Raw genomic sequence first — 11,214 nt, forward strand, 5'->3', positions numbered from 1 at the left:
AATAGGGGCTCACATTTATGGGAACCCTTCATTTTTACAAAAATGAAAAAAAAAAGAATAACTAGAGGGGTCATGGGTAATATCAATTCCCATAGCATTCCAGAAAATATCTAGACTTTCCCATTTGCCAACTGATACAATCTGAGTTCTCAAGTGAGCAAGTAAGGACCAGCCTCCATACTAATCAAACACAGTAAACTAAATCTAATCGGAGGAAGAGCATTAATTACTTAAATCAACAAATCGGAAATGATCGAGCTCTATGGCAGGGCTGTGCCTGGGTCACGTCTCTGCAAAGCAGTTTTTCAAAACAACCCAGCAATATATGGGAAGCATGACAAAAATACCCAGACTGTCGGCCTTAGGATTGTACTTGTGGCGATACAGTCTACGAAAACAATCAGCACATGCATGGAGAATGAGGTTTTCACGAGGATGTTCGCCACAGTATTACAGCAAAGAAGCAAATGAAAAGCTCCAAGATTCAAAAGACCAGGAGATTATAAGGAACAGGTGCATTTGCTCAAAGGAACAGTCATTAGCTTCAAGAATAGTGGAGGAAGTGTACAGGAGTCTGGGAAACCCAGTGTCAACGTTAAGCATATATTGGACTCTGTTGTACGAAACAGAGCATTGAGGGCAAAACAGCAAAGTGGGAGTGACACCAAAATGCTAAGGTGACTTGTATTTTATGGTATGAATTATGGGTGGCATTTTTCTTTGTCCAGTTTTTCAAGGTTTATTGGGAATTATATTTTGCGACACACACAATACTACTACTACTACTACTCCTCCTCCTCCTACATCAGTCATGGCCAATGACTGTGAGAGGATAAAAAAATAAACCACATAACTTGTAGCAAAACTTTTCTAATTCTCATTGTTTTAGCTTATGAAAGTGTTTGATAGATCAAGTATCGACATCATTTCCTTCCCGAGCTTCAACACATTAATCTTGAGAGCCGAACGCCCAAGTCCATAGGCGCGCATCTCCGAGAGCATTATCGGCTTTGGGAGATTGGCCCCCAAATGACTTTGATGATGCATTGAGCAGGGCCAGGTCAATTTAAAATCTTCTCTTGTGTGTCATCTTTGGGCAACGCTCCAGTCTTTAGAATCACATCTTCCTGATTGCAATCATGTTTTCCTCACTTGATTGCTTGCATGACCTTAAAACTCTACAGGGCATGAACTTCTGGGCTCCCAATGAATTATTCTTCTAGCAACTCCCGAGGCATCAGAGCTACATCACACTGGAATTCAAGAAAATGTCAGGAAGAGATAAGAAACCGAATGCTATCATTTTATACCCCATCATCTCTCGTCCTGTAGTAGTGAGAAAGAGAGGGCGTAATTTTTTTTTTTTTTTTTTTTACTTACTGACATTCATATACCAGGCTGATCTGATACAAAATTGTAAGCTACACAGAATTTTACTCATCAAATTGCCCAACTTTTTTTTCACTTCTCACCAAACAGACATTTTTAACATGTGGCAGAAGCATGACAGAAAAGTCTGGGTTTTGAATTGATGCAATTTCGAGATCAGTGATTTGTCGGTGGGGGGGGGGAACCCAAACATTTCAGTTGGGCAATCAAGTGAGGATTCCTTTAGGAATCGCTAATTTAATTAATGTTTTGGTTGTAAATGTTTAATGCCTTTAATATATGGAAGGTGGAAATAGAAATACGTGTCTGAATTGATACTCTGGAATTGATTTTAGTGGATGCTTTTTCCCCCATAATGAAGTGGTACCTGCTTTTGCAAGGGAGGCAAAACGGTCTTTGACGTCTTCTTGGCGCAAAGCGTATTTTTTAAGGAATGCGGGAGGTGATAACTCTGAGAGGCTTTATTTACAGCATGTGGGGATGGGGATGCCAACACTACACGAAATTGTGGAAGGATAAATGGATTGCACGATTTTTTTTTTTTTTACCACTGCAGCTAAATTGTAAATGCAGTTTCATTTTCTTAAACCCTGTGTGTATGTGTGTGCGTGTGTGTGAAGAGTATCGCGGAAAACCAAAGTCCAGCAGGAGGGGGAGGGGGAGAGAAAGGGATGGAAACGAGTAAAAAAAAAAAAAAATCCTGAAAGAGCTGAATGCCACTGTACCCAGAAATTCACATGGCCGGAAGACAATCAGAGCCTTCTTTGCTAAGTAAAAGCTGCTTTTCTGTCTTTCGGGTTTTCATTTGCATGTCTACAACTTTGCACCTGCAGGTCTGTTCCAGAAGGCGATCATCCAGAGCGGGACCGCCCTGTCCAGCTGGGCAGTGAACTACCAGCCTGCCAAGTACACTCGGATATTGGCAGATAAGGTCGGCTGCAACATGCTGGATACCACGGACATGGTGGAGTGTCTTCGGAATAAGAACTATAAGGAGCTCATTCAGCAGACCATCACCCCGGCCACGTACCACATTTCCTTCGGCCCCGTCATCGACGGCGATGTCATCCCGGATGACCCTCAGATCCTGATGGAGCAGGGCGAGTTCCTGAATTATGACATCATGCTCGGCGTCAACCAGGGGGAGGGCCTCAAGTTTGTCGATGGCATCGTGGACAACGAGGACGGCGTGACGCCCAACGACTTCGACTTCTCCGTGTCCAACTTTGTGGACAACCTTTACGGCTACCCAGAGGGGAAAGACACGTTGCGGGAGACCATCAAGTTCATGTACACGGACTGGGCTGACAAGGAAAACCCGGAAACGCGTCGGAAAACCCTGGTGGCTCTGTTCACTGACCACCAGTGGGTGGCCCCTGCGGTGGCCACCGCCGACCTGCACGCTCAGTATGGCTCTCCCACTTATTTCTACGCCTTCTACCACCACTGCCAAAGTGAAATGAAGCCCAGCTGGGCGGACTCAGCCCATGGCGACGAAGTGCCCTATGTTTTTGGGATCCCCATGATCGGCCCTACTGAACTCTTCAGCTGTAACTTCTCCAAGAACGACGTCATGCTCAGCGCGGTGGTCATGACCTACTGGACCAACTTCGCCAAAACTGGGTATGTGCTTCCCACGTGGGCTTCTTATCGCTCTTCTAGTGTGTCCGATCCCTCCGTACGAGTGTTGCTCCCATGAGTCAGTGCCGCAGAACATGCTGGCATGCACACACTCACACGCACGGTGACAGGGGGGGCCTCGTTTGTCCTCATGCCTCAATTGCTTTGCATCGCCAGATTTTTACTCCCGTGCTAGTTGCATTACTAAAAAGTCTGCTTCCCACCTGCTGCTTCAGGGTTGAGACATATACGGCAACTCTACTGGATGCTGGTCCCAGAATTTCAAGTCGACTTAGGACCTTGTCTTCTTTGATAAATTGTAGAGTTATCAAAACCCACGTGCCACGTGGCAAATTGTGCTTATTGTGTAGCCAAGAGGATAAAATCGATCTCATAATATATCTAACAAGCACTATGCATGTGTGTATATACTGTATATTCACACATACATATGTATGAATGTATAGGGTTTCTCTACACTTATCGGATTTATTCCTAAATATATTTACAAATATACTCATTCATTTAAATTTGTCACACATGTTTATTTCATAAATAAACACATATTTCATATATATGTGCGTGTATATAAATATATATATATATAATATACCTCAAAGGGGAAATTTGTTGGCCAAATATAGTAGGAAATATACAAGAGCCACACATACAACAGGTCCCACCCATGTCCTATTGAGCAGCATCCCTGCAAACAATAAGAGACTCCCCAACATTTCAGACAGCTGCAAACATCACAGCATCTTTTTGTTTTTCTCTTGTCTAATGGCGTAATTGTGGAAATTAATGAGCTATCATTCTGTTCTACCTGCGTGTAACTCTGTCATTAACCTTGAGCCTCTTGCGCTGAATTGAAATTAGAGATGCCCACAGCTCCGAGGGTTGGTGAATAAATCACAGATGCCCACAGTGCCGAGGGTTGGTAAGCCTCCCCGGGACATGCCAGGAGTCGGAATGAGGCACCCCCGGCTGTGACAGCCCAGCACTGCCTGACTCCCACGCACCTGTAGAGACAGGACGTGGGGATGCCGAGGGCTCCCATGCTTAGTTAGGGCTCTAGCCGGTATCATTCTTTACATTGATTCCCAACATTGATTGGGTGGCAACTGGCTTCAGAATATTTTGTGGTCTTAGGGGAAGTATGGCGCCCTTATAGAGTGCCACGTGTACTGTGTGGATACCCACATTGAACTGCCAGATTTTATGACTTTGGTCTGAGAAAGGCTCACATGGACGAGAGAGAATGTACAGATAAGGAGACAACTGGGGCAAGTCAACAAGTATTTTTACATAATCCTTGTTTATTATATTATTATAATATTCCTAGGGCTGCTGTAACTGTGTGCCACAAACGGTGTGGATTAAAACCACAGACATTTATTGTCGCACAGTTTGGACGCTAGAAGTCCAGAATGAGGGTGTTGACAGAACCCAGCTCCCTCTAAAACCTCTGGGGGAAGGTTTTGTGCTCCTTCCTGGCTCCTTCTGGGTGGCGGGCTCCCTTTGGCGTTGCTTGCTTCTAGCTACATCGCTCCAGTTCCTGCATCTGCATCCGTGGCGGTCTCCCTACGTGTCTCTGTCTTTAGATGGCCATCTTCTTATTAGGACATTGGTCATAATGGCGTAGAAGTCCAACCTGCTCCATCCTATCTTCACTGATTCCATCTGCAATGAGCCTATTTTCAAATAAGGTCACATCCCGAGGGACTAGAGGTTAGCCCTTCAGCCTATATTTGGTTGAGGGGGGAACAGTTCAACCCATCAGCCCAGTTGTGTCTTTGAACTCAGATACGTGGTACCTTTTCTAGCAAAGTGTCACATTCTTGAAGCAGAAAGACTCACACGGCCATTTCCCAAATGATGGTCATGCCCATTCGCTACACTGGCACCCACACATAGCACTCTTTACCTAATATCTAAACACTTCATTGTTACTTACCTTAGTTAAAACCACATACTTTCTTCCCTTAATGTGTTTGGGAATGAAGTTCATATGATTTTCTTAAATGGGAAGCTACTCTCATTCATCACCAGTGTAACTGAACCATTAAAAAACATGGTAAAATCCAAACAAAGCCATTAAATTCTCATTAGCTCCTCTTGCCTTGCCAAAGGCTCTGAGGCTGATGATCTCGTGAGGTTTAAAAAAGAAAGAGAAAAGATAAAGGAAATTAATTAGTGTCACGCAATGGGAAAGAGCTCCTAGCGCCAAATGGACATTTTCACCAAGACCTATCAAAGACTGAGCCAGGATTAAAAATACTGCAACATTTTGGTATTGAGGGCTTTTCCATGCCCTAACTTTGGTTCCTAAGATCTCTGTGCCTCATGCCTGTAGTTCATGCCTCACATATGGGGAGCATAGACACGGAGCTGTAAAGCAGCCTGGGATTCAGCACTGGCCTAAGACACGCATGTGGCCACTCGTGGGAGGTGCTCAGGGTGCTTTTGGCTTTGATGAAGGTGCTAAAGCAGATAGAACACATGGAGAAAGAGTGAACAGAAGAGCTGAGAAGAACAGCTCTCCTCTGAGTGGAGTCTAGAACTTGAGTGAGAGTCAAGCTCTCGCCAAGCGAATGAGAAAGAGACGATGGGGAGCTTTGGATGTCGGTCTAAAGGATCTGGGCTGGATCCAAACAGGAGCTGATTTTTGCTTCTGCAGTGCATGCGGATCACAGCTGAAATAAGACTTGGGGATATTAATGCAGTGAGTTTCCTTCATTCATCTGGAAAGGTCATTGAAATGATAGAAATCATTGTTAGAGGAAGAACTTCCTCCAACGTGAAATGCAGAGTACCATTTTGCAGTGTCAGTAGGTGAGAACATTTCCATAGCCACGGGTTTAGCAAGAAAACGGAGGCTTGAGTGGATACGCAGTCCACCCATTGAGGTGTTTGTCAATATATGGCAAAGTCTTAAGAGGCGATTGCTAGTTCTTTACTTAAGTCGGGCAGGGATGCAGTAAGTCCTGGGTAGGGGAGTATTTCCTTGTCCCCGGGAGACCACTTCAGTGGTGCGGAGGAAGATGAGCCAAAATGGTGCCTATAAGGGAACAGCATAGGATAAACCATGTCTGATGCAACTGTGTGAGGGGCGGTGCTGAACTCTGGACTCAGGCCATGATACACAGACCATGATGGAATACCCAGAGGACCATCAACTGCCCCCTGTAAGCACTAGAGAAGCAGGAGCTGCGTTATAAGAGTATCTCGCCATCCCCCTATCACAGCACGTTGCTACAGAGAGAGGAGTACATGGCATCAGGACATGCATCTCCATTATCATTGGTGTTGCCTCCAATCTTCCGTACCTTTCAGGCAGCACACTGGTGTCCTTATCGCTCATGCAGCAGGCAAGGCAAGTGTACACCCGTGCTTCTTTTGTACAACCCAGAGCTCAACAGCTGTGACCTTATGTCTAGGTTTAAACATATATATTACACGGTAGCCAACTTTGTTGTTGATCACAGAAAAGTAAGGTTGGGAATAGGCATGTAAGAGGGAGGGAGGAGACTTCTTCCTAGCTAGGAGGCTGTTTCCATGATCCAGGCTAGAAGTCGCACCCAAAACAATGCTGGAAAACAAAACAAAACAAAACAAAACAAAACAAAAACAAACAAAAAACCCAAACCAAAACCTAACAAAAAACACAGGGCAGACATGAAGTACTAGTCTACAAATAAAGCTGATGTGGAAAGTTTTAATAAGAGGGAAGTAACATCAAGGAAAAAGTAAAACTTATAAAATAAATTATAGGAAGAATTAACATGTGTCATCGAAAATCTCTTTGGGAATACGAGACCCAACTGGTCCATAGAATCCATGGATCAAACAGTGATTTGGTTTGAGCTCTTTGTGGGAAGAAGTGCCAATAAAGGCCGCACCAAGGAATGCGTGGTCTCAATAGAACACATTGCAACAAGCAGCACTCTGCCCAACCAAATGCTGCATTGTCCATGATGCTAACTTCAATGGTATTAGAGTTGAGAGAATGGAAAGATAGCTCTGGCACGGCAGATGCAGCCAACAGAGATTTCAATGATTTGATCGTTCTCAGGATGTTAGTGTAAGTCTGCATCAGACGCCGTGACTTTGGATTTTGTTGGTATCCTATGGGGAATTGGTACTCAACCTTTGCAAAAAGCAAGAGGCTCTTAGGGCGGTGACTTAGGGAGATCTGTAGCCCATGTCTGGTGTTCAAATGACGTTTATCGCCAGGAAGCATTTTAAGCTGAATGAATGAACATCTCTACCTGGTGTGCAGGTGGGGATGTGTCATTGAACACATTTTCTTGGTGCCTAGGGTAGTCTTCTTAGAGGTCTAACAACAAATAGTCAGCTAGTACCTTATGGTAGGTGTAAGGAGGATCTTATACCACCAAAAGGACCCTCTCAGAAAGTGTACTGATATTTTCTAAAGAACCCACAGTGCCTAACTCTAGCAAATAAAATGGATCACAAGAGCTTAGAAATGCACTTGACTGTCCAATGCCAAAATGATGCCTCAAATAAATTGTGACAGGTGAAAATGTGTGTTTCAGGTGCTGGGGAATGTGGATGCAGATACGCATTGGGGTTTTTACAAGGCAGGGAAGACACATCCGTTTCTTTCTCTCCTTAATCATTATGATCTTTAATTTTACTCATGGAAATTAAAACATGCTGCATGCGGAAGTCAAGTCTAGGAAACAAGACACTGATATTGCACTCAGGGGTCTTGCTGTCTTTGGAGTGTTTGACAAGAAAAATGATGGACTTTCATAAGCTCTGTGAGTTTATCTTGGGTTAAGGCTTCTGACTGTGCATCTCCAAGAACTTTAATAGATAGATTGTATCAGCCTAAAGCTTACTTATCTGGATTTTCAAAATCCTCTGCTCTATTCTTTGAGAACAAAATAAATGTGTTTCTTTACCTTTCAAATGCACACCGAATTTCATCAAAAATAGTCCAATATCCAACATGAACAGAACACTCTCTTTCCTAGATGCCCTCTGCTTAATAAAAGGTCCACACAGCTAATAGAACCAATTCAGTGAAATCAGATCAATGGAAAAATAGCAGGAATCCTTACCACCTTTCCTTGCTTTTAGAACAATAACAATTGATGACAAATATTTCCATGGCAGATTCCAGTTAAACAGGAATTCTTTCACAAATTTATTCCAGAAGACTAGAATAAAAGAAGCATGAGGTGCTATGTTGAAGCCAACATTTTTATGAAACGTAAGATTTTTTAAATAAGAGATAAACAGTTTATTTTCAAATATGTTAACGCTTATAAATGAACACATGATTAAGAAAACTCATGGCTCTAGGACCTATAATTTTATGTTTTATTTCCTTGACCCATTAGTAAAATAAAATCACTGCAGTTAGTGTGTATTCAGTTAACAGGTAAAATTTATTTTTTTCTTATGTGTTATATATATATGTATATATCATATATAGAGATACAGGACATTTTATGCAGTGTATATTATGGTATACGATATATTTTCATATGGAATATACTATACAGTGTACTTTTATAGAGTATATATTATATATAATATGCAATATTCCATGTATACTGTGGTATAGAATATATGCTACATGCACTACTATGTGTATGCTGTGGTGTACAACACACTATATATAATATATAATATATTGTGGTATAAGTATAATTTTATTCAATGTATACTATACACAACATACTATATATGCTGGGATGCTGGGATACTATACACAACATACTATATACTATAGTATACAGTATATACTATACACAGCATATAATACACTGTGGTATAAGGTATACTTTTATACAACGGGTACTATAGACATTATATAATATACTGCATATGCTATGATTGATAACATATATAATATGCAAATACAGTATACCACATATACTGTGGTATAGAGTTTTATCCAATGTATATTATAGATGGTATATATTATATATGCTATGATTTATAATGTGTACAATGTATACATATACCAGATATACTGTGGTATACAGTAGAGTTTTATACAACGTATACTGTAGACAGTATGGATTGCGTGTGACATGATGTGTGATGTATGCAATATACATAGTATACCAGATACACTGCGGTACACAGTAGAGTTTTATACAACGTATGCTATAGACCGTATGGATTGCGTGTGCCATGACGTGTGATGTATGCAATATACAGACGTACTATACCAGATATACTGCGGTACACAGTAGAGTTTTATACAACGTATGCTATAGACCGTTTGGATTGTGTGTGCCATGACGTGTGATGTATGCAATATACAGACGTAGTATACCAGATATACTGTGGTATACAGTAGAGTTTTATACAACGTATGCTATAGACCGTATGGATTGCGTGTGCCATGACGTGTGATGTATGCAATATACAGACGTAGTATACCAGATATACTGTGGTTTACAGTAGAGCTCTATACAACGTATACTATGGACAATATATAACAAAGTGCATGTGCTATGATTTATAATATGCAATATACAAATGTAATAAACCATACATACTGTGCGTACAGTAAATCCTACGTACAGAGCACAGTGTACCGTATATAGCGTGGTATACAGTGTACCTTCCCATGGCATGCACTATATACTAGATGTGCCATGGGTATTACAGTATATTACTTTATAGTCCTCTCTCCCGAAGCCAGTTTTAGATATTCTACTTTACATATTGGCAGAAGGGGATAATATTTATTAAGCTCTCCCTATTTGCCCTACACTTTGCAGGGGTCATTTAACCTCCATCACTGACTTCTAATCCCAATATTCTCACCCCATCTATAGATGAAGACAGGCCAAGAGAGGCCTAACAGTTTGCCCAGGATTTCACAGCTGTAAAGAGGGAGGGTTGCAGAGCATAATGCAGGGAAATGATTTTGACAGCCTCAGACTGAGGGCAAAAATCCTTCCTTCAGCAAACACTGCACTGGTGGTTACTATATGTTTGCATCGTGCGCATCGCATGGTCATGTATGTGCACTTGGGATCTCGACGTAGAGCTTTCTGCTCCTACAGTCTTCTGGCATGTGAGCTGGTAGGTGGTGGCTTTGGTAACTTTGTACGTGCTGCCAGGAAGTTGTTGCCTGGAAAGTAGAAGTTTCAGCACCCAGGGCAGTAGATCTGGGTGTGCAAGTCCCAGTTCGTCTGGCCTGTACATGATGCCTAAATGTTGAGTACCATCCACTAGGTGACATTTCACTGTGCATAAGCTCAAAATTTTCAAAACAAATAAACACGAAGATGGAGTTTGTCTTTACACTTGGCTCTACCAATCCTAAAAACAAATAGGATAAATAATGTGATATTTTGGGAAGTTGTTATATTAAAAAAGTCGGGGGTAAGGATGTTTAAAGTACAATCTTTTGTGGATTATCCTTTAATGGTCATGATTCTCTATCCTACCTGGGCCCACTTACGTGAATAATAAGACAATTCTTGGGTTCAAAGGTGGCCCGGCACACTTAACATCTACAGAAACCCTCAATTTCTGGCACCGAGTGTTACTTCCTCTCAGCACGTTAACTTGATCATATCTGAAAGCGCGATCTTATCAGAATTCTTAGAATTAATGCAGTGATGTTTGATCTTTATGTGGCTCAGTCTTCAAAAGGTTTTCAGGTACAGGAATATTCCTCTTTCAAATAGAGAGCACACATATGATGCATATTACTATTTCCTCACATTTTGCCATTACAAGGCCTATTTTTAATGAATTTTTAACATACATTTTAGTTATTTAAACTGCAATATGTATTCATCACCTCAGAAGCCACACTTGAGGGATGCCTGGGTGGCTCAGTGGTTGGGCTCAGGGTATGATCCCAGTTCTGGGATCGAGTCCCTTGTTGGGCTCCCTGCGGGGAGCCTGCTTCTCCATCTGCCTGTGTCTCTGCCTCTCTATCTGTGTCTCTCATTAATAAATAAATAAAATCCTTTTTTTTTAAAGCCACTCTTGAAAAGTAAAGAGCATGCCTGCTTTTTAAATAATTGCTTCTAAATCAGGATTTCTCGACCTCAATACTATTGACATTTGTGACAAGAGACTTCCTTGTGTGGGGGGTGCTCTTGTGCACACTGGACCCTCTACCCACTCACGGCACCACCCTCCATCCATGACAACCACAAATGTCTCCAGACATTGCCTAATGTTTCTGTATGGGCA

General features: G+C 41.9%; 1 protein-coding gene across 12 annotated transcripts in view; it reads left to right on the forward strand.

Annotated features, from left to right (window-relative positions):
• The window catches only part of NLGN4X (neuroligin 4 X-linked), a 361,845-nt gene that overhangs the window by 338,025 nt on the left and 12,606 nt on the right, over nt 1-11,214 (forward strand). For all 12 annotated transcript variants that reach the window (XR_013374957.1, XM_077889032.1, XM_077889033.1 and 9 more), the window contains one exon: nt 2,223-3,012. Coding sequence is in view for 11 of the 12 variants with exons in the window: in XM_077889032.1 (XP_077745158.1) it covers nt 2,223-3,012 (790 nt within the window). In the remaining variant the exon portion in view is untranslated. The remainder of the gene's footprint in view (nt 1-2,222; nt 3,013-11,214) is intronic.

Source organism: Canis aureus, chromosome X (genome assembly GCF_053574225.1).
Source record: "Canis aureus isolate CA01 chromosome X, VMU_Caureus_v.1.0, whole genome shotgun sequence".
Taxonomy (NCBI): Eukaryota; Metazoa; Chordata; class Mammalia; order Carnivora; family Canidae; genus Canis; species Canis aureus.